The sequence below is a fragment of the Oncorhynchus clarkii genome, chromosome 11 (genome assembly GCF_045791955.1).
Source record: "Oncorhynchus clarkii lewisi isolate Uvic-CL-2024 chromosome 11, UVic_Ocla_1.0, whole genome shotgun sequence".
NCBI lineage: Eukaryota > Metazoa > Chordata > Actinopteri > Salmoniformes > Salmonidae > Oncorhynchus > Oncorhynchus clarkii.
In genome coordinates this window covers 8019133-8043120 of record NC_092157.1, presented here as the reverse complement: position 1 = coordinate 8043120, position 23988 = coordinate 8019133, and the positions used below count along the sequence as shown (strand labels likewise).

Below are 23988 nucleotides of genomic sequence, written 5' to 3'. Positions count from 1 at the left end.
AACCAAGATTGAACTCTTTGGCCTGAATGCCAAGCATCACGTCTGGAGGAGACCTGGCACCATCCCTACGGTGAAGCATGGTGGTGGCAGCATCATGCGGTGGAGAAGATTTTCAGCAGCAGGGACTGGGAGACTAGTCAGGATCGAGGGAAAGATGAACACATCAAAGTACAGAGTTTGTTGATGAAAACCTTCCAACAGGACAAAAACCCTAAACACACAACCAAGACAACACAGGAGTGGCTTCAGGACAAGTCTCTGAATGTCCTTGAATGGCCCAGCCAGAGCCTGGACTTGAACCTGATCAAACATCTCTGGAGATACCTGAATATAGCTGTGCTGCAACACTACTCTTCCAACCTGACAGAGTTTTAGAGGATCTTTAGGGAAGAATGGGAGAAACTCGCCAAATACAGGTGTGCCAATCTTGTAGCGTCATACCCAAGAAGACTCGAGGCTGTAACTGCTGCCAGAGGTTCTTCAACAAAGTACTGAGTAAAGGGTCTGAATACGTATGTAAATGTCATATTTCATTTTTTAAATATACTTTTCCCAAAATTAAAAAATAAACAGTTTTTGCTTTGTCATTATGGGGTATTGTGTGTAGATTGAGGGGGGTGGAGACAATTTAATCAATTTTAGAATAAGGCTGTAACATAGCAAAATATGGAAAAAGTCAAGGGGTCTGAATAGTTTCCAAATGCACTGTATAATGTGTCATGACACCTAATGAAAGGCAACATCTTAAATGTAATCTGTTATAATTTACAAATAAGAATTTGTTATTAACTGACTTGCCTAGTTAAATAAAGGTAAAAATAAAGAAAGAAATCATTTCTGGTTGACCCTTGAAACACAATCACATCCTCTGTGGGTTGAATGATTTTATATGGTGGAACTTACTACCTAATGACCCCTTGCCTTCTCTCCCTCTCACTCTCCTCTCCCACTCTCCACAGAGTCCCGCGTTGGGCACATTAATTGGGGTGTACCTGCCCTGCCTCCAAAACATCCTGGGGGTCATCCTGTTCCTGCGTCTCACCTGGATCGTGGGAACCGCCGGCATCATGGAATCCCTTGCCATTGTGGTCATGACCTGCTCCTGTGTAAGGAATGTCCCATAATATGATTATTGCTATTTTGTGTCCCTCCATCTGGATTGGTTCCTTTGTTGTGTAATATGAAATAGTGTTTTTAACATTGGATAAAAGTAGAGACTCCGAGCTAGAAAATGGTCTATCATACACTTCGGGTGAGGAACAATGGGAAATTAATTCTGCTTTAAAAGTTGATTAACTTGTAACTCCACTTTGGTACACCTACTGGAGAGCTCTTCTTTGTCTACACCCATTCAGCATCGTTCACACCCTCTTAAGCTTTAGCCCCGCCCATCTCTTTAAGGATTCACTGTAGACGAGTGGTGAAGGTAGTAGCAAAACCTAGTTCACTTCATCTATTCCTTAGCCTGTATCTTGGGGCGGCAGGTTGCCTAGTGGTTAGAGTGTAGAGGTGACAGGTAGCCTAGTGGTTAGAGTGTAGAGGTGGCAGGTAGCCTAGTGGTTAGAGCGCTGGGCCAGTAGCCGAAAGGTTGCTAGATCGAATCCCCGAGCTGACAAGGTAAAAATCTGTTGTTCTGCCCCTGTACAAGGCAGTTAACCCACTGTTCCTAGGCCGTCATTGCAAATCATAATGTGTTATTAACTGACTTACCTCGTTAAATAAACAATTAAATATATATATATATATCTCCTAATCTGACTTTGGTGAAGGTCATGTTGTTCTTTACATTACCGTCTCTGGTAAACAAACACTATATAAAATAAAATCTAAGTTTATTTGTCACAGGATACAGGTGTAATCGGTACAGTGAAATGGTTGCTTGCTTGTTTAGACAAATATGAACCATAATGAACCATAATCCCATAATCCCAACTCTAATGCCACATTCAAAACACCAGGGATCTCGGGAATCTCTGACTTCCGAGCGTTCAACTCTGGGGAAAAAAACGAGCTCCGACTGGGGAAAAATGTATTTGAGCGGTCATCCAATTTGGAATTCGAACTCGCTCCTCTATACTCTGATGACCTCTGCACAGGGGGAAGCCGTCTCTCCATTTGGGTGGGGGAGGCTGTAATGCCCTGCTCCCATTGTTGGGCTCAACGGCTTTCACACCTATCACTTCCACACCTCGGTGCAAATTGAAAATTGAAGTTGCAGCCGGGACATCTGTCCTATCCTAGCAAGCTTGGTAGCTTTAACTTAGCATCAAGTATTTATATATAACTCTATTTAACTTTTTGGCTTCAGACTGTTTCAGGTAAAAAGGGGCTCATATCAATTACCCAGATGCCTGTGATTGTGTTCCTAAAGATTTAAGCCACAGCTGAGTCGTTTAGCCACTAAATATGAGATAAGCTCCCCCCTGATTTATAATTCTTTGGATTCCATGCATTTTAGATTCACAAATATTGCCCTTGCTTAACGTAATCTAAAATGTTGGGATTTTTTTCTCTCTCTTCTTCGCAGACAATGCTGACAGCCATATCAATGAGTGCCATCGCTACGAATGGTGTAGTTCCAGGTAGGTTCACTGTGGATAATGGCACATTTCTACTAAATATAATTGGGCTGACATTTCCTTCAAGAATTTGAACTGAGAATTAAGATGAAAATCGTTTAGCGATTTGGGTTCCAGCACCAGAGGGAACAATATGTACCACTCCACCTCAAAGTGAGTTTTCTCCACGGCTGTGGTTGTGACTGGCTCTGTCCCCCATTGTTGTTGGTCTGTAGCTGGAGGCTCCTACTACATGATCTCAAGGTCGCTGGGGCCAGAGTTCGGCGGGGCTGTGGGGCTCTGCTTCTACCTGGGGACCACCTTCGCTGGCTCCATGTACATCCTCGGTACTATAGAGATTCTGTTAGTGAGTATCCTTTGCAAAGATACTGTCGTTTTTACTACTACCTCATCTGTAGTCATTAATACATGAACGGATAACAACACCTGATGAGGCTGTTATCTGAACCTTTCATAACTCTGTACCCTACTGAACTGAACGTCTCTGATGACCCCCCCCCCCCCCCCGGTCTCCTCCCAGACCTACATTGTGCCTAGTGCGGCCATCTTCAAGGCAGAGAAGAAGGAGGATGAGCCGGAGGCACTGCTCAACAACATGCGGGTGTACGGCACCTGCTGCCTCACCCTCATGTCCCTGGTGGTGTTTGTGGGGGTCAAGTACGTCAACAAGCTGGCCCTGGTCTTCCTGGCTTGTGTCATCCTCTCCATTCTGGCCATCTACGCCGGAGTCATCAAGACCGCCTTCGAACCGCCAGACTTCCCGTGAGTCTAGTCTGAACTCACGGCCTTGTTGAAAAATACAACCAGAAACCACTAGAAGCGAACACCCTCACACACATATGCGCGCGCGCGCACACACACCCACACACACAAATGACTCTTGGTCTTACATCAGGAAGACCAGGGCCAAAACAATTTTTTCCCCCTGTGAGATTTTAAAAAACTGTTTTGTTCTATATCCTCCTCCCAGTATTTGCCTGTTGGGGAACCGCACGTTGCAGAACCACAACTTTGACCAGTGTTTGAAGACGATGAAGGTGGACAACGTGACGGTCACCACCAAGCTGTGGTCCCTGTTCTGTGACTCTCCAGACTTCAACGCCACCTGCAACGAATACTTCACTCTCAACAACGTCACTGTGATCCAGGGAATCCCCGGCCTGACCAGCGGGGTCATCAGAGGTGAGAGACCCCTCTCCCCCCACACACACACACACAATTTTTGTGATTAAATTATGCAACTAACTTTAATTGTGGGGTGAATGTTCCCATGATGTAAAGTCTGCCCTCACTGCTAAAAGCAATGCTATTTCCCCCTCAGTCCTGACACCCTATCTTAATGGAAACCAGGATTACAATCATTCGTTTTTATTTGTAGTAGAGCATAACGCTGTGTCAGTTCCTCTCAGACTACTTACTATATTACCCTTGAAGCTCTTATGAGAATTAGATTAGGAAGGTTCCGTGTGGCTCAGTTGGAAGAGCATGGCACTTACTATGCCAGGGTTGTGGGTTCGATTCCCACGGTGGGACCAGTACTAACAAATATGAAAATGTATGCAGTCGATACTGGAAGTGGCTCTGGATAAGAGTGTGTGCTAAATGAGTAAAATGTTAAACGAAGATGTACAATGTCATCGTGACATCCAATAGAGAGTGATGTTTTTCCCTTGCTGGGAATACTGACACCAAGGATGAGCTGTACACCCCTCTCTGTCTGCGGCTGGTTATCTGCTTTACACTATTGAGATGGACCCCTATAAAGAAGAATGCATCGGGTCCATCTCGATGGTGTTAAAAAGTAGTAGAGACCGGGGGAAGTTTTCGGGACCATGCTCCATGTCTAGTTTATTTACTGATGGGATCTGTTTTTATTAAATCCAATGATGGAGGGGAACTGTCTTCACTTCAATCAGCATAGTATCATCTACTACCATCCTAGATTTAGGCTGAGATGAAGGGATACCACGGCCGGCAGAACAATTGACATACTCGTGTTATCGTAACATATTCAAGACATTCCCGAACTCTGACATTGATGTCCACTCCCCCATCGTCACTTCCAAATTGCTCAAATTCCTTAAGTTATGGAATCAGGCGTGTGGAGGCAGGTGATTTGACGAGTCCCATATGTACTCAGTGTTCTTCCTTCAGAGGATAGTGACTAGTGATTGTCCTCCCTCCCTTTGTATCTCTCTCTTTTCTCCCTTCTCATCTCACTCCCTGTCTCTTAACCACCCCTACGCTCCCTCTTCCAATCCCTCCACTTCACCCCCCCCCCCCCCCATCTTCCACAGACAACATCTGGGGGGACTACGGTCCTAAAGGCATGTTGGTAGAGAATAAGCACCAGATGTCGGAGCCGGCTGCAGACACCTCCCAGGATATATACATGCCCTACGTGGCCAATGACATCACCACCTTCTTCACCCTGCTGGTGGGCATCTACTTCCCCTCCGTCACAGGTATGTTCAAATGGACATCTACTTGTATGAACAGGAGGAAAGGGAAGTGCTGCTAAGGTACACAATAACATGTACGTGTGGGTGAGAGCCTCACCTTACAATAATGAATCTTTGTAGATTGGAAACATTGTACTTTTTTTAAACATTTTTATTTATGGCAATAAACGGTCTCCACAAATACTTCCATAAAAACATTTCAACTGACACCTGGGGACCTTCAGAGGAGTCTTGTGAGACCTGTGGGCGTCCTAGAGAAAAACAACATGTACGTGTTTGTGAGAATCTCACCTTTCCACAGAGGGGTTATGTTAGTGTTTAGCCCAAACTGTTCAGACGCTACAGACAGAAGATCATCGGCTGTACTTACTTAAGACGAGTCCCAAGACGTTTGTGGGGGTCGTAGAGCAATGTGGAGAACACTTTCGTGTTTGTGAGAGTCTTCTCTTTCCATAGAGGGTTCGTAATAGTTTGCAGGCCAAACCGTTCGGACGTTACAGACGATTGTGTTTTCTGGAAGTGTTTTCGGGAAGCGTGACATCCGCGGATGCGATGGATTGAGTCGTATCCAATGCAAAAATATCTCTACCTTTTAAAACTGACAGATTTTTATGGTCGCGGACATCGACTATAGGGGGTAAAAGAAGAAAATGGCGCCGGAGGAGATGGCCGCCATTTTACGGTCTGCTATTACTGTTTTTTTTTTCTCACAATATTTGTAAATGATTTTGTACATCATGTTTCTGCAACCGTATCTTATGGCAGAAAAGAGCTTCTAGATATCAGAACAGTGATCACTTACCTCGGATTAGACAAAGATTTTTTCAACAACAACAACAGCAGCAAGCAGGCTCACACGATATTCTCCAAACACCCCACAGGGCAGACATCCCAATTATTCACAAAAGGAAGCGACGCAGAGGAATTTAGGACGTCGTCCCCACAGTGACTGTACGTACATACCCCAACCAGAATCCATGTATTACAGGCAACATTCGCACTGAGCTAAAGGGTAGAGCTGCCGCTTTCAAGGTGCGGGATTCTAACCCGGAAGCTTACAAGAAATCCCGCTATGCCCTGCGATGAACCATCAAACAGGCAAAGCGTCAATACAGGGCTAAGATTGAATATACTACACCTGCTCCGATGCTCGTCTTATGTGGCAGGGCTTGCAAACTACTACAGACTACAAAGGGAAGCACAGCCGCAAGCTGCCCAGTGACACGAGCCTACCAGACGAGCTAAATCACTTCTCTGCTCGCTTCGAGGCAAGCAACACTGAGGCATGCATGAGAGGATCAGCTGTTCCGGATGACTGTGTGATCATGCTCTCCGGAGCCGACGTGAGTAAGACCTTTAAACAGGTCAACATACACAAGGCTGCAGGGCCAGATGGATTACCAGGATGTGTGCTCCGGGCATGTGCTGACCAACTGGCAGGCTTCTTCACTGACATTTTCAACATGTCCCTGATCGAGTCTGTAATACCAACATTCTTCAAGCAGACCACCAGGAACACAAAGGCAACCTTCCTAAATGACTACAGACCCGTAGCACTCACATCTGTAGCCATGAAGTGCTTTGAAAGGCTGGTCATGGCTCACATCAACACCATTATCCCAGAAACCCTAGACCCACTCCAATTTGCATTCCGCCCAAACAGATCCACAGATGATGCAATCTTGATTGCACTCCACACTGCCCTTTCCCATCTGGACAAAGGGAACACCTATGTGAGAATGCTATTCATTGACTACAGCTCAGTGTTCAACACCATAGTACCCTCAAAGCTCATCACTAAGCTAAGGAACCTGGGACTTAACACCTCCCTCTGCAACTGGATCCTGGACTTCCTGACGGGCCGCCCCAAGGTGGTGAGGGTAGGTAGCAACACATCTGCCATGCTGATCCTCAACACTGAAGCTCCCCAGGGGTGCGTGCTAAGTCCCCTCCTGTACTCCCTGTTCACCCACGACTGCATGGCCAGGCACGACTCCAACACCATCTTTAAGTTTGCTGACGAAACAACAGTGGTAGGCCTGATCACCGACAACGACGGAACAGCCTATAGGGAGGAGGTCAGAGACCTGGCTGGGTGGTGCCAGAATAACAACCTCTCCCTCAACGTAACCAAGACTAAGGAGATGATTGTGGACTACAGGAAAAGAAGCACCGAGCACGTCCCCATTCTCATCAACAGGGCTGTAGTGGAGCAGGTTGAGAGCTTCAAATTCCTTGGTGTCCACATCAACAACAAACTAGAATGGTCCAAACACAGCAAGACAGTCGTGAAGAGGGCACAACAAAGCAAATTCCCCCCTCAGGAAACTAAAAAGATGTGGCATGGGTCCTAAGATCCTCAAAAGGTTCTACAGCTGCAACATCGAGACCGGTTGCATCACTGCCTGGTACGGAAATTGCTCGGCCTCCAACCGCAAGGTACTACAGAGGGTAGTGCGTATAGCCCAGTACATCACTGGGGCAAAGCTCTACACCAGGTGGTGTCAGAGGAAGGCCCTAAAAATTGTCAAAGACCCCAGCCACCCCAGTCATAGACTGTTCTCTCTACTACTGCATGGCAAGCGGTACTGAAGTGCCAAGTCTAGGACAAAAAGGCTTCGCAATAATATTTATCAATAATCAATAATCCCCTCTTTTACGCTGCTGCTACTCTCTGTTCATCGTATATGCATAGTCACTTTAACCATACCTACATGTACATACTACCTCAATAAGCCTGACTGACTAATAAGGCCCCCCCCCACACACCTAAAGAACAAGCAGCAGGACAGTAACCCGGCCTAGACCCCCCCCCCCCCACCCCCCAACACCTAAAGAACAAGCAGCAGGACAGTAACCCGGCCTAGACCCCCCCCCCCCCACACCTAAAGAACAAGCAGCAGGACAGTAACCCGGCCTAGACCTCCCCCACCTAAAGAACAAGCAGCGGGACAGTAACCCGGCCTAGGACCCCCCCCACACCTAAAGAACTAGGGGTGGTAGCCTCGGTTCTACCTGGGCACCCAGAGCGAAGATCATATTTAATAATGTAACCAACTTCCTATTTCCCCACCTCACAGGAATCATGGCTGGTTCCAACAGGTCTGGTGATCTCAGGGACGCCCAGAAGTCCATCCCCATAGGAACCATCATGGCCATCGCCACCACCACCTTCATCTGTATCTTTAATGACGGCGACAACAGACCAACCATACAAGTGTCTTAACAGGACAAATACAAGCACCCAGGGGTGGAACTTTCACTGGGGGGCATGTCCCCCCGACATTCCGAAATATCATTTTTATCCCCCCACAGTTTTATCATTGGAATGTAATACAAAATGAGGCAACGGTGTGCCTTCAGGACCTTTTGGACATCTCTGAGTGATCGGGTAGGTTGTTTTGGAGTGTTTATCCGACTGGGAAATAGGAAGCAAGCACCTACCAAATTATTATAATACACGATAAGTCAATGTGTTGTTATTATGTACACTTTAAACTGCAAAGGTAGGTAGTGTTCATTTGGGTTCTCCATAGCAAAACGTAGCAATGGTAATCGCAAATGAGAATTATTTTATTGGACAAGTTCAGGTAGCCTTCCCGAACTTTACTCTGTTTGGCGCTCAAATGAAATGTGATCGTGGTTTTGTTTTTCAACTCTTGCCGTCCCGATGCTAATTTCCTTAACGGTGCCACCCAGACATTAGTTCTGTCATACTGTTTGGCGCCTGCATCGAGGGGGTGGTGCTGAGAGACAAGTAAGTGCTGTTTCACTTTTCACACTTTCTATGAAAGCAATACAAATGTCATGTTTATTTGTTAAAGAAAGCAATACAAATGTCATGTTTATTTGTTAAAGAAAGGAGTACAAATGTCTTGTTTATTTGTTAAAGAAAGCAATACAAATGTCATGTTTATTTGTTAAAGAAAGGAGTACAAATGTCTTGTTTATTTGTTAAATTTATTTGTTAAAGAAAGGAGTACAAATGTTTTGTTTTTATTAGGTTAATGAAAGCAGTACCAATGTATTGTTAATTTGTTTCGCCCCCATATGGGCATTGAGAGAGAAATGATCATCTGGATTGAAAACATCTGTTTGCCTTCATAAAGCTGTTTGTCTGAGCCACATAGTAGGCCCTTGTAACACACAGCGTTATAAGAGTTTGAGTTAATTATACTGGATACACAATGGTCAAAGCTAGTGAGTGTCTTTCTGGCTAGGCTTTTCCCTGTTTCAGAAATGTGGTTATGCATATCCCAGTGTGAGCGTAGTATCTGAGGACGTTTCTAGTGAATACGTCTGTTTGTCCTAGGTTTGGGGACTCTGTGAAAGGGAACCTGGTGATTGGCATCTTGGCTTGGCCCTCCCCCTGGGTGATTGTGATTGGCTCGTTCTTCTCATGCTGTGGAGCAGGTCTACAGAGTCTCACTGGAGCCCCCCGACTGCTGCAGGCCATCGCAAGGGACGGCATCGTGCCATTCCTACAGGTCAGACACACACATACTGTAGATGCGCACACACACACACACGCACGCACGCACGCACAAACAAACACACTCTCTGGCTGTCCCTGTCTCCCAGGTGTTTGGTCATGGCAAGGCTAATGGAGAGCCCACCTGGGCCCTGCTGTTGACTGGTGGGATCTGTGAGATCGGTATCCTCATCGCTTCTCTGGACGCTGTCGCCCCCATCCTCTCCATGTGAGTACCCCCCTCTACCATCCTCTCCATGTGAGTACCCCTCTCTACCATCCTCTCCATGTCAGTACCCCTCTCTACTATCCTCTCCATGTCAATACCCCCCTCTACCATCCTCTCCGTGTCAGTACCCCTCTCTACCATCCTCTCCATGTCAATACCCCTCTCTACCAGTCTCTCCATGTGAGTACCCCCCTCTACCATCCTCTCCATGTCAGTACCCCCCTCTACCATCCTCTCCATGTCAGTACCCCCCTCTACCATCCTCTCCATGTCAGTACCCCTCTCTACCATCCTCTCCATGTCAGTACCCCCTCTACCATCCTCTCCATGTCAGTACCCCTCTCTACCATCCTCTCCATGTCAGTACCCCTCTCTACCAGTCTCTCCATGTGAGTACCCCCCTCTACCATCCTCTCCATGTCAGTACCCCCTCTACCATCCTCTCCATGTCAGTACCCCTCTCTACCATCCTCTCCATGTCAGTACCCCTCTCTACCAGTCTCTCCATGTGAGTACCCCCCTCTACCATCCTCTCCATGTCAGTACCCCCCTCTACCATCCTCTCCGTCAGTACCCCCCTCTACCATCTTCTCCGTCAGTACCCCCCTCTACCATCCTCTCCGTCAGTACCCCCCTCTACCATCCTCTCCGTCAGTACCCCCCTCTACCATCCTCTCTGTGAGTACCCCCCTCTACCATCCTCTCCGTCAGTACCCCTCTCTACCATCCTCTCCGTCAGTACCCCCCTCTACCATCCTTTCTGTGAGTACCCCCCTCTACCATCCTCCATGTGAGTACCCCCCTCTACCATCCTCTCCATGTCAGTACCCCCTCTACCATCCTCTCCATGTCAGTACCCCTCTCTACCATCCTCTCCATGTCAGTACCCCTCTCTACCAGTCTCTCCATGTGAGTACCCCCCTCTACCATCCTCTCCATGTCAGTACCCCCCTCTACCATCCTCTCCGTCAGTACCCCCCTCTACCATCTTCTCCGTCAGTACCCCCCTCTACCATCCTCTCCGTCAGTACCCCCCTCTACCATCCTCTCCGTCAGTACCCCCCTCTACCATCCTCTCTGTGAGTACCCCCCTCTACCATCCTCTCCGTCAGTACCCCCCTCTACCATCCTCTCCGTCAGTACCCCCCTCTACCATCCTTTCTGTGAGTACCCCCCTCTACCATCCTCTCTGTGAGTACCCCCCTCTACCATCCTCTCTGTGAGTACCCCCCTCTACCATCCTCTCTGTGAGTACCCCCCTCTACCATCCTCTCTGTGAGTACCCCCCTCTACCATCCTCTCTGTGAGTACCCCCCTCTACCATCCTCTCTGTGAGTACCCCCCTCTACCATCCTCTCTGTGAGTACCCCCCTCTACCATCCTCTCCGTGAGTACCCCCCTCTACCATCCTCTCCGTGAGTACCCCCCTCTACCATCCTCTCCGTGAGTACCCCCCTCTACCATCCTCTCTGTGAGTACCACCCTCTACCATCCTCTCTGTGAGTACCCCCCTCTACCATCCTCTCTGTGAGTACCCCCCTCTACCAACCTCTCTGTGAGTACCCCTCTCTACCAACCTCTCTGTGAGTACCCCTCTCTACCATCCTCTCCGTCAGTACCCCTCTCTACCATCCTCTCTCTGTCAGACTCTCTCCCACTCCTCCCAACTTTTCTCCACATACACATCAACCTCTCTCTACCTTCCTCTCTTTCTTTCCCTTCTTCGTTTTATCCTTCCAACCCTCCCTCTCACACTTGCTCTCCCATCTGCTGTAATGTAACCTAACCGCAGTGTTGCAGAACTGGTCTCTGGATGTTAACTGACAGACGGTAGTGGTGTGTAATCACCTCTCCGTCATTGTATCTCTCTCTCCCCGTCAGGTTCTTTTTGATGTGCTACCTGTTTGTCAACCTGGCCTGTGCCCTCCAGACCCTGCTCTGCACCCCCAACTGGAGACCCCGCTTCAAGTTCTACCACTGGTAAGGGGAAAGCCCTCTCTATTACTTTATATCATGGTGCTGCTGGCTGTTCTAATGCCCTCTCAAATTAGCACTCTAAGGTTCACTGTTTTCTCCTGCTTCATCAGGTACTGTAGTAGTCTCTTGGGACTCTGTTAGCCTAGGAACTAACCAGCTAACTTCACCGGAGGAGGTTGTTATTGAGCTCAGTGACAGGACATCTGAGGACAGACACGCATACAGATACACGTACACACACACACACACATACATCTGGCACAAACACCCTATCCCTGGAGCCGGGGCTTGTGGCAGCTATGTGCCAGGTGTTTCTATAGCCTAGCTAAGGAGCTTTGGCTCTGCTCCCATGGGCGACTCCAGAAAGCAGATCCCTGCTGGGCCACTGGTGTGTCTGAGGGGGGGGCAGCTATCTAGCCGTCCTTACTGAGGGGGGGGCAGCTATCTACCCGTCCTTACTGAGGGGGGGGAAGCTATCTACCCGTCCTTACTGAGGGGGCAGCTATCTACCCGTCCTTACTGAGGGGGGGGAAGCGATCTACCCGTCCTTACTGAGGCGGGGGCAGCTATCTACCCGTCCTTACTGAGGCGGGGGCAGCTATCTACCCGTCCTTACTGAGGGGGGGGCAGCTATCTACCCGTCCTTACTGAGGGGGGGGCAGCTATCTACCCGTCCTTACTGAGGCGGGGGCAGCTATCTACCCGTCCTTACTGAGGGGGGGGCAGCTATCTACCCGTCCTTACTGAGGGGGGGGCAGCTATCTACCCGTCCTTACTGAGGCGGGGGCAGCTATCTACCCGTCCTTACTGAGGGGGGGGCAGCTATCTACCCGTCCTTACTGAGGGGGGGGCAGCTATCTACCCGTCCTTACTGAGGGGGGGGCAGCTATCTACCCGTCCTTACTGAGGGGGGGGCAGCTATCTACCCGTCCTTACTTTTTTTTTATTTTTTTATTTCACCTTTATTTAACCAGGTAGGCTAGTTGAGAACACCTTTATTTAACCAGGTAGGCTAGTTGAGAACACCTTTATTTAACCAGGTAGGCTAGTTGAGAACAAGTTCTCATTTGCAACTGCGACCTGGCCAAGATAAAGCATAGCAGTGTGAACAGACAACACAGAGTTACACATGGAGTAAACAATTAACAAGTCAATAACACAGTAAAAAAAAGGGGAGTCTATATATACATTGTGTGCAAAAGGCATGAGAAGGTAGGCAAATAATTACAATTATGCAGATTAACACTGGAGTGATAAATGATCAGATGGTCATGTGCAGGTAGAGATACTGGTGTGCAAAAGAGCAGAAAAATAAAAATAAATAAATAAAAACAGTATGGGGATGAGGTAGGTGAAAATGGGTGGGCTATTTACCAATAGACTATGTACAGCTGCAGCGATCGGTTAGCTGCTCAGATAGCAGATGTTTGAAGTTGGTGAGGGAGATAAAAGTCTCCAACTTCAGCGATTTTTGCAATTCGTTCCAGTCACAGGCAGCAGAGAACTGGAACGAAAGGCGGCCAAATGAGGTGTTGGCTTTAGGGATGATCAGTGAGATACACCTGCTGGAGCGCGTGCTACGGATGGGTGTTGCCATCGTAACCAGTGAACTGAGATAAGGCGGAGCTTTACCTAGCATGGACTTGTAGATGACCTGGAGCCAGTGGGTCTGGCGACGAATATGTAGCGAGGGCCAGCCGACTAGAGCATACAAGTCGCAGTGGTGGGTGGTATAAGGTGCTTTAGTGACAAAACGGATGGCACTGTGATAAACTGCATCCAGTTTGCTGAGTAGAGTGTTGGAAGCAATTTTGTAGATGACGTCGCCGAAGTCGAGGATCGGTAGGATAGTCAGTTTTACTAGGGTAAGTTTGGCGGCGTGAGTGAAGGAGGCTTTGTTGCGGAATAGAAAGCCGACTCTTGATTTGATTTTCGATTGGAGATGTTTGATATGGGTCTGGAAGGAGAGTTTAGAGTCTAGCCAGACACCTAGGTACTTATAGATGTCCACATATTCAAGGTCGGAACCATCCAGGGTGGTGATGCTGGTCAGGCGTGCGGGTGCAGGCAGCGAACGGTTGAAAAGCATGCATTTGGTTTTACTAGCGTTTAAGAGCAGTTGGAGGCCACGGAAGGAGTGCTGTATGGCATTGAAGCTCGTTTGGAGGTTAGATAGCACAGTGTCCAAGGACGGGCCGGAAGTATATAGAATGGTGTCGTCTGCGTAGAGGTGGATCAGGGAATCGCCCGCAGCATGAGAAACATCATTGATATATACAGAGAAAAGAGTATGCCCGAGAATTGAACCCTGTGGCACCCCCATAGAGACTGCCAGAGGACCGGACAGCATGCCCTCCGATTTGACACACTGAACTCTGTCTGCAAAGTAATTGGTAAACCAGGCAAGGCAGTCATCCGAAAAACCGAGGCTGAAGGGGGGACAGCTATCTACCCGTCCTTACTGAGGGGGGCAGCTATCTACCCGTCCTTACTGAGGGGGGGACAGCTATCTACCCGTCCTTACTGAGGGGGGGACAGCTATCTACCCGTCCTTACTGAGGGGGGCAGCTATCTACCCGTCCTTACTGAGGGGGGCAGCTATCTACCCGTCCTTACTGAGGGGGGCAGCTATCTACCCGTCCTTACTGAGGGGGGCAGCTATCTACCCGTCCTTACAGAGGGGGGGGCAGCTATCTACCCGTCCTTATTGGGGGGGCAGCTATCTACCCGTCCTTACTGAGGGGGGGGGGCAGCTATCTACCCGTCCTTACTGAGGGGGGCAGCTATCTACCCGTCCTTATTGGGGGGGCAGCTATCTACCCGTCCTTATTGGGGGGGCAGCTATCTACCCGTCCTTACTGAGGGAGGGGAAGCTATCTACCCGTCCTTATTGGGGGGGGGGCAGCTATCTACCCGTCCTTATTGGGGGGGCAGCTATTTACCCGTCCTTACTGAGGGGGGGGCAGCTATCTACCCTTCCTTACTGAGGGGGGGGCCAGCTATCTACCCGTCCTTACTGGGGGGGCAGCTATCTACCCGTCCTTACTGGGGGGGCAGCTATCTACCTGTCCTTACTGGGGGGGCAGCTATCTACCCGTCCTTACTGGGGGGGCAGCTATCTACCCGTCCTTACTGGGGGGGCAGCTATCTACCCGTCCTTACTGAGGGGGGGGGCAGCTATCTACCCGTCCTTACTGGGGGGGCAGCTATCTACCCGTCCTTACTACCCGTCCTTACTGAGGGGGGGGGGGGCAACTATCTACCCCCCCTTACTGGGGGGGCAGCTATCTACCCGTCCTTACTGGGGGGGCAGCTATCTACCCGTCCTTACTGGGGGGGGGGCAGCTATCTACCCGTCCTTACTACCCGTCCTTACTGAGGGGGGGGGGGGGGGGGCAGCTATCTACCCGTCCTTACTGAGGGGGGGGCAGCTATCTACCCGTCCTTACTGGGGGGGGGGGGGGGGCTATCTACCCGTCCTTACTGAGGGGGGGGGGGCAGCTATCTACCCGTCCTTACTGAGGGGGGGGGGGGCAGCAATTCTACCCGTCCTTATTGAGGGGGGGGGCAGCTATCTACCCGTCCTTACTGAGGGGGGGGCAGCTATCTACCCGTCCTTACTGAGGCGGGGGCAGCTATCTACCCGTCCTTACTGAGGCGGGGGCAGCTATCTACCCGTCCTTACTGGGGGGGGGGGGGGGCTGCTATCTACCCGTCCTTACTGAGGGGGGGACAGCTATCTACCCGTCCTTACTGAGGCGGGGGCAGCTATCTACCCGTCCTTACTGAGGCGGGGGCAGCTATCTACCCGTCCTTACTGAGGGGGTGGCAGCTATCTACCCGTCCTTACTGAGGGGGTGGCAGCTATCTACCCGTCCTTACTGGGGGGGCAGCTATCTACCCGTCCTTACTGGGGGGGCAGCTATCTACCCATCCTTACTGGGGGGGCAGCTATCTACCCGTCCTCACTGGGGGGGCAGCTATCTACCCGTCCTCACTGGGGGGGCAGCTATCTACCCGTCCTCACTGGGGGGGCAGCTATCTACCCGTCCTCACTGGGGGGGCAGCTATCTACCCGTCCTTACTGGGGGGGCAGCTATCTACCCGTCCTTACTGGGGGGGCAGCTATCTACCCGTCCTTACTGGGGGGGGGGGGGCAGCTATCTACCCGTCCTTACTGGGGGGGGGGGCAGCTATCTACCCGTCCTTACTGAGGGGGGGGGCAGCTATCTACCCGTCCTTACTGAGGGGGGGGGGGCAGCTATCTACCCGTCCTTACTGGGGGGGGGGGGCAGCTATCTACCCGTCCTTACTGAGGGGGGGGGCAGCTATCTACCCGTCCTTACTGAGGGGGGGGCAGCTATCTACCCGTCCTTACTGAGGCGGGGGCAGCTATCTACCCGTCCTTACTGAGGGGGGCAGCTATCTACCCGTCCTTACTGAGGCGGGGGCAGCTATCTACCCGTCCTTACTGAGGGGGCAGCTATCTACCCGTCCTTACTGGGGGGGCAGCTATCTACCCGTCCTCACTGGGGGGGCAGCTATCTACCCGTCCTCACTGGGGGGGCAGCTATCTACCCGTCCTCACTGGGGGGGCAGCTATCTACCCGTCCTCACTGGGGGGGCAGCTATCTACCCGTCCTCACTGGGGGGGCAGCTATCTACCCGTCCTCACTGGGGGGGCAGCTATCTACCCGTCCTCACTGGGGGGGCAGCTATCTACCCGTCCTCACTGGGGGGGCAGCTATCTACCCGTCCTCACTGGGGGGGCAGCTATCTACCCGTCCTCACTGGGGGGCGGCTATCTACCCGTCCTCACTAGGGGGGTGGCTATCTACCCGTCCTTACTGCCATCACCAAAAGCACTACTGGGCAGCCTAAATCTCATGATCTTAAACTGGCCAGTTAGTCAAGGTCCACGCTAGAGGTCATATAAGCTTGCATTGTGAATATACAGGCACACATCTCTTTTATCGTGTCCACAGGTAAATGGATCTGAGTTAAAGGTCCAGTGCAGTGTTTTTATCTCAATATCAAATCATTTCTGGATAACATTTAAGTACCTTACTGTGATTATTTCCAATTAGTGGTAAAAAATAAACAATCTTAGCTAAGAGTAAAAACAGGCAAAAATGTCAAGCTGTCTTCTCTAACAGCTTTTACTGTTATAGGGAAAATTATCATAGTTTTCACAGTATTATTCCAACCTCCGTACTGTGGAAATGTATATAAAACACAGGAAAATCAAATTTTTTACTGCACTGGGCCTTTAAACAAGTATGGGTATTTGCTGTCTGGTACTGAAGTCCAGAGAGAACATGTGATTGACTTAGGTTATCCTTAAATGAGGTCTAACATGCTAAAATTTTGAATGATCCCTTTAAGACGAGTGACTTTTACCTCCATTTTGTCTTTCTCTCGTCCCCCACAGGGCTCTGTCTTTCCTGGGCGCCAGTCTGTGTGTCTCCCTGATGTTCATCTCCTCCTGGTACTATGCCCTGGTGGCCATGCTCATCGCTGGCTGTATCTACAAGTACATTGAATACAGAGGGTAAGAGCTAATTTATTTCTACATTTTGTCCTCTCAACACAAATAGGATATACATATTATAATAATGGTGAGATCCTGGTTAGTTGTAGCTCTCTCTGTTTGTCCTGGACCTCCTGGCACTCCTCCTCTTCTTGTTCTCTCCATCTCCAGGGCGGAGAAGGAGTGGGGGGACGGTATCCGTGGTCTATCGCTCAACGCTGCCCGCTACGCCCTCATTCGCCTGGAGGAGGCACCGCCCCACACCAAGAACTGGAGGTGCGCGTGTTTGCGCGTGTGTTTAGGTTTATGTGCATATACATTTGTTTGCTACAACAGTGACACCACATTTCTGAACAACCAGCAGTAGACAGATGTGGGACTCTGCAACAGAGGCTAGACAACATGGTGTATTCTTACCATTAACTGAGTAATCCAGAGAATGAGAGAGAATTACTATTTGATTAATCTCTGAGCCTTCTCCGTAATCTCACTGTGAAAAAAAGATACCGGTAAGCCTAAACAGCATAGCAGCCCCAGGACAGTGCCTGTCCAAAAAGTGGAGCATTTACATCAGGAAAGATTGAGGTCAAACTTGGGTATTGGGTCCTCTCCCGTCTGCCACTGGCATCATCCACAGTGCCATTCCCAGGGCATAGCCTAATCTACAGTATCAAAATCAAGATTTCTCCCTGTGCCATCTGGCGCGGCGGGGCGGGATACAGAGTACTTACACCCACCCAGCGCCCACGCTCGGCTCGCGACGTGCCCCCCTAAGCCTCTTTACACAGTAGCTGACGTGCCACCAGCCTTCGACAGCAGGAACCGTGTACCGAGACTGTTAGGAAGCAGGAGCCATGTACCGAGACTGTTAGGAAGCAGGAGCCATGTACCGAGACTGTTAGGAAGCAGGAGCCATGTACCGAGACTGTTAGGAAGCAGGAGCCATGTACCGAGACTGTTAGGAAGCAGGAGCCATGTACCGAGACTGTTAGGAAGCAGGAGCCATGTACCGAGACTGTTAGGAAGCAGGAGCCATGTACCGAGACTGTTAGGAAGCAGGAGCCATGTACCGAGACTGTTAGGAAGCAGGAGCCATGTACCGAGACTGTTAGGAAGCAGGAGCCATGTACCGAGACTGTTAGGAAGCAGGAGCCATGTACCGAGACTGTTAGGAAGCAGGAGCCATGTACCGAGACTGTTAGGAAGCAGGAGCCATGTACCGAGACTGTTAGGAAGCAGGAGCCATGTACCGAGACTGTTAGGAAGCAGGAGCCATGTACCGAGACTGTTAGGAAGCAGGAGCCATGTACCGAGACTGTTAGGAAGCAGGAGCCATGTACCGAGACTGTTAGGAAGCAGGAGCCATGTACCGAGACTGTTAGGAAGCAGGAGCCATGTACCGAGACTGTTAGGAAGCAGGAGCCATGTACCGAGACTGTTAGGAAGCAGGAGCCATGTACCGAGACTGTTAGGAAGCAGGAGCCATGTACCGAGACTGTTAGGAAGCAGGAGCCATGTACCGAGACTGTTAGGAAGCAGGAGCCATGTACCGAGACTGTTAGGAAGCAGGAGCCATGTACCGAGACTGTTAGGAAGCAGGAGCCATGTACCGAGACTGTTAGGAAGCAGGAGCCATGTACCGAGACTGTTAGGAAGCAGGAGCCATGTACCGAGACTGTTAGGAAGCAGGAGCCATGTACCGAGACTGTTAGGAAGCAGGAGCCATGTACCGAGACTGTTAGGAAGCGGGAGCCATGTACCGAGACTGTTAGGAAGCTGGAGCCATGTACAGAGACTGTTAGGAAGCAGGAGCCATGTACAGAGACTGTTAGGAAGCAGGAGCCATGTACCGAGACTGTTAGGAAGCAGGAGCCATGTACCGAGACTGTTAGGAAGCAGGAGCCATGTACCGAGACTGTTAGGAAGCAGGAGCCATGTACCGAGACTGTTAGGAAGCAGGAGCCATGTACCGAGACTGTTAGGAAGCAGGAGCCATGTACCGAGACTGTTAGGAAGCAGGAGCCATGTACCGAGACTGTTAGGAAGCAGGAGCCATGTACCGAGACTGTTAGGAAGCAGGAGCCATGTACCGAGACTGTTAGGAAGCAGGAGCCATGTACCGAGACTGTTAGGAAGCAGGAGCCATGTACCGAGACTGTTAGGAAGCAGGAGCCATGTACCGAGACGGTTAGGATGTTAGGAAGCAGGAGCCATGTACCGAGACTGTTAGGATGTTAGGAAGCAGGAGCCATGTACCGAGACTGTTAGGAAGCAGGAGCCATGTACCGAGAATGTTAGGAAGTAGGAGCCATGTACCGAGACTGTTAGGATGTTAGGAAGCAGGAGCCATGTACCGAGACTGTTAGGAAGCAGGAGCCATGTACCGAGACTGTTAGGAAGCAGGAGCCATGTACCGAGACTGTTAGGAAGCAGGAGCCATGTACCGAGACTGTTAGGAAGCAGGAGCCATGTACCGAGACTGTTAGGAAGCAGGAGCCATGTACCGAGACTGTTAGGATGTTAGGAAGCAGGAGCCATGTACCGAGACTGTTAGGAAGCAGGAGCCATGTACCGAGAATGTTAGGAAGCAGGAGCCATGTACCGAGACTGTTAGGAAGCAGGAGCCATGTACCGAGACTGTTAGGAAGCAGGAGCCATGTACCGAGACTGTTAGGAAGCAGGAGCCATGTACCGAGACTGTTAGGAAGCAGGAGCCATGTACCGAGACTGTTAGGAAGCAGGAGCCATGTACCGAGACTGTTAGGATGTTAGGAAGCAGGAGCCATGTACCGAGACTGTTAGGATGTTAGGAAGCAGGAGCCATGTACCGAGACTGTTAGGAAGCAGGAGCCATGTACCGAGACTGTTAGGAAGCAGGAGCCATGTACCGAGACTGTTAGGAAGCAGGATTGGATGTATAGTTTTGATCTGGTTGTTTAAATCTTATCATCTGTCCAGTTTGTTTTGACTCCAAATGACCTCTAGTGAGAGTGTATACAGGATTTCCCTTCACTATTAAACCCTGTGTGTTGTGTGTTTTGTGTGGTGTGTTGTGTGTGTGTGTGTGTGTGTGTGTTGTGTGTATGTGGCTAACAAAACCATCAGACAATAGACAAGTTTAGTTTGTTATTTGACGTGTTCCATCAAATTTACTCTGAGCCATCCAGGCTGAATGACTCTCATACTGATCTCTGGTTAACTCTGAGCCATCCAGGCTGAATGACTCATACTGATCTCTGGTTAACTCTGAGCCATCCAGGCTGAATGACTCTCATACTGATCTCTGGTTAACTCTGAGCCATCCAGGCTGAATGACTCATACTGATCTCTGGTTAACTCTGAGCCATCCAGGCTGAATGACTCTCATACTGATCTCTGGTTAACTCTGAGCCATCCAGGCTGAATGACTCTCATACTGATCTCTGGTTAACTCTGAGCCATCCAGGCTGAATGACTCATACTGATCTCTGGTTAACTCTGAGCCATCCAGGCTGAATGACTCTCATACTTATCTCTGGTTGACTCTGAGCCATCCAGGCTGAATGACTCTCATACTGATCTCTGGTTTACTCTGAGCCATCCAGGCTGAATGACTCATACTGACCTCTGGTTAACTCTGAGCCATCCAGGCTGAATGACTCATACTGACCTCTGGTTAACTCTGAGCCATCCAGGCTGAATGACTCTCATGCTGACCTCTGGTTAACTCTGAGCCATCCAGGCTGAATGACTCATACTGACCTCTGGTTAACTCTGAGCCATCCAGGCTGAATGACTCTCATACCGATCTCTGGTTAACTCTGAGCCATCCAGGCTGAATGACTCTCATACTGACCTCTGGTTAACTCTGAGCCATCCAGGCTGAATGACTCTCATACTGACCTCTGGTTAACTCTGAGCCATCCAGGCTGAATGACTCATACTGACCTCTGGTTAACTCTGAGCCATCCAGGCTGAATGACTCATACTGACCTCTGGTTAACTCTGAGCCATCCAGGCTGAATGACTCTCATGCTGACCTCTGGTTAACTCTGAGCCATCCAGGCTGAATGACTCTCATACGGACTTCTTGTTAACTCTGAGCCATCCAGGCTGAATGACTCTCATACTGATCTCTGGTTAACTGAGCCATCCAGGCTGAATGACTCTCATATTGATCTCTGGTTAACTGAGCCATCCGGGCTGAATGACTCTCATACCGACCTCTGGTTTACTCTGAGCCATCCAGGCTGAATGACTCTCATACTGATCTCTGGTTAACTCTACAAAGCATTTTGACCTCTGACCTATGGACAGAAATGAATGATCTTCATGAACATCCAAGTTACGCTTAGATACTGTTATAGGCTAATGCAGTGTAATGTAACTTATAACACAGTATGTTCACCCCTGTCTTCCCTGGTCGTAGGTTATAACACAGTATGTTCACCCCTGTCTTCCCTGGTCGTAGGTTATAATACAGTATGTTCACCCCCGTCTTCCCTGGTCGTAGGCTATAATACAGTATGTTCACCCCCGTCTTCCCTGGTCGTAGGCTATAATACAGTATGTTCACCCCCGTCTTCCCTGGTCGTAGGCTATAATACAGTATGTTCACCCCCGTCTTCCCTGGTCGTAGGCTATAATACAGTATGTTCACCCCTGTCTTCCCTGGTCGTAGGCTATAATACAGAATGTTCACCCCTGTCTTCCCTGGTCGTAGAATATAATACAGCATGTTCACCCCCGTCTTCCCTGGTCGTAGAATATAATACAGTATGTTCACCCCCGTCTTCCCTGGTCGTAGGCTATAATACAGTATGACTTGTCTTATGTCTCACCACCTTTGTCTTCCCTGGTCGTAGGCTATAATACAGTATGACTTGTCTTATGTCTCATTACCCCTGTCTTCCCTGGTCGTAGGCTATAATACAGTATGTTCACCCTTGTCTTCCCTGGTCGTAGGCTATAATACAGTATGACTTGTCTTATGTCTCATTATCCTTGTCTTCCCTGGTCGTAGGCTATAATACAGTATGACTTGTCTGATGTCTCATTACCCTTGTCTTCCCTGGTCGTAGGCCCCAGATGCTGGTGCTATTGAACCTAGAGTCTGACCACACGGTGAAACACCCACGCCTGCTCTCCTTCTGCACCCAGCTCAAAGCAGGGAAAGGCCTGACCATCGTGGGCTCTGTGCTGCAGGGCACCTACATGATCAAGGAGGACGAGGTCAAGAAGGCTGAGCAGGTACTGTAGGCCCCGGCTCAGATTCTACGCTGTGGATTTGTTTCAATAGTCGTTCTTCTTCTTCTTCTTCGTCAGTAATGACGTGAAAGAACCTGGTAGGTGAAAGGAAGATGGTGGGAATCTCTCTCCTAACGTCTTTAACCTCTTGATTCTAGCCATCCCGGATCCGGGATCGTGAATACAGCCTCAAGCTCATTACCATAACGCAACGTTAACTATTCATGAAAATCGCAAATGAAATGAAATAAATATGCTAGCCTCAAGCTTAGCCTTTTGTTAACAACACTGTCATCTCAGATTTTCAAAATATGCTTCTCAACCATAGGAAAACAATCATTTGTGTAACAGTAGCTAGTTAGCGTAGCATTTTAGCGTTAGCATTAGCGTTAGCATTCAGCAGGCAACATTTTCACAAAAAACAGAAAAGCATTCAAATAAAATAATTTACCTTTGAAGAACTTCAGATGTTTTCAATGAGGAGACTCTGTTAGATAGCAAATGTTCAGTTTTTCCTGAAAGATTATTTGTTTAGGAGAAATTGCTCCGTTTGGTGCGTCACGTTTGGCTACAAAAAAAAAACGAAAATCCAGTCATCAAAACGCCTAACTTTTTCCAAATTAACTCCATAATATCGACTGAAACATGGCAAACGTTGTTTAGAACCAATCCTCAAGGTGTTTTTCACATATCTCTTCGATGATATATCGTTGGAAGTGTGCTTTCTCTCCTGAATCCCAGGAGAAAATGCCCGCACCTGAAGATTACGCACCAATTTAGACAAAGGACACCGGGCGGACCCCTGGAAAATGTAGTCTCTTATGGCCAATCTTCCAATGATATGCCTACAAATACGTCACAATGCTGCAGACATCTTGAAGAAACGACAGAAAGCGCAGGCTCGTTCCTGGTGCATTCACAGCCATATAAGGAGACAAGGGAAAACAGAGCTTCAGAAATTCTGCTCATTTCCTGTTTGAAGTTTCATCTTGGTTTTGCCTGTAGCATGAGTTCTGTGGCACTCACAGATAATATCTTTGCAGTTTTGGAAACGTTAGACTGTTTTCTTTCCAAAGCTGTCAATTATATGCATAGTCAAGCATCTTTTCGTGACAAAATATTGCGCTTAAAACGGGCACGTTTTTTTATCCAATAATGAAATAGCGCCCCCATAGACTCAACTTAATGTAGCAGGGATTTATGGAGGAACGGAGCTGAGGGAAGATATACCCTTTAGACTACAGTAGATGTGTCCTATGTCTCTGAGACACCTGTTCAGAGAAGCAACTCAGCGTGAGAGGAGTTTAGACGTTGCTGGTTATTCCTTTAAAGAGACTGTCATCTACTGGTAGACCAAAGCAATTTTCAGAGAGCAGTTCCTCAGATTACAACGAGAATGCTACAAATATCATGCCTCAACGCCTAAAAAAACAAACATAGGTATTGAAGACAAGGGTAATGATAACCAGGGTTTGAGTCCATTAAGATTCTTTCACATCAGGAAATCATATTAT

General features: G+C 49.1%; 1 protein-coding gene and 1 non-coding gene across 7 annotated transcripts in view; both read left to right on the top strand.

The window, feature by feature from the left end:
- Positions 1-23988, top strand: part of LOC139420148 (solute carrier family 12 member 7-like) — a 110895-nt gene that overhangs the window by 64056 nt on the left and 22851 nt on the right. For all 6 annotated transcript variants that reach the window (XM_071169933.1, XM_071169932.1, XM_071169930.1 and 3 more), the window contains exons 4-17: positions 960-1106; positions 2528-2582; positions 2795-2925; positions 3100-3341; positions 3550-3761; positions 4877-5044; positions 8122-8220; positions 8741-8798; positions 9354-9528; positions 9623-9741; positions 11623-11721; positions 17150-17269; positions 17420-17524; positions 22309-22477. In XM_071169933.1, coding sequence (XP_071026034.1) covers positions 960-1106; positions 2528-2582; positions 2795-2925; positions 3100-3341; positions 3550-3761; positions 4877-5044; positions 8122-8220; positions 8741-8798; positions 9354-9528; positions 9623-9741; positions 11623-11721; positions 17150-17269; positions 17420-17524; positions 22309-22477 — 1899 coding nt within the window. The remainder of the gene's footprint in view (positions 1-959; positions 1107-2527; positions 2583-2794; positions 2926-3099; positions 3342-3549; positions 3762-4876; positions 5045-8121; positions 8221-8740; positions 8799-9353; positions 9529-9622; positions 9742-11622; positions 11722-17149; positions 17270-17419; positions 17525-22308; positions 22478-23988) is intronic.
- Positions 4038-4114, top strand: trnav-uac (transfer RNA valine (anticodon UAC)). Its single transcript has one exon. It is a non-coding gene; the product is annotated as a tRNA-Val (tRNA).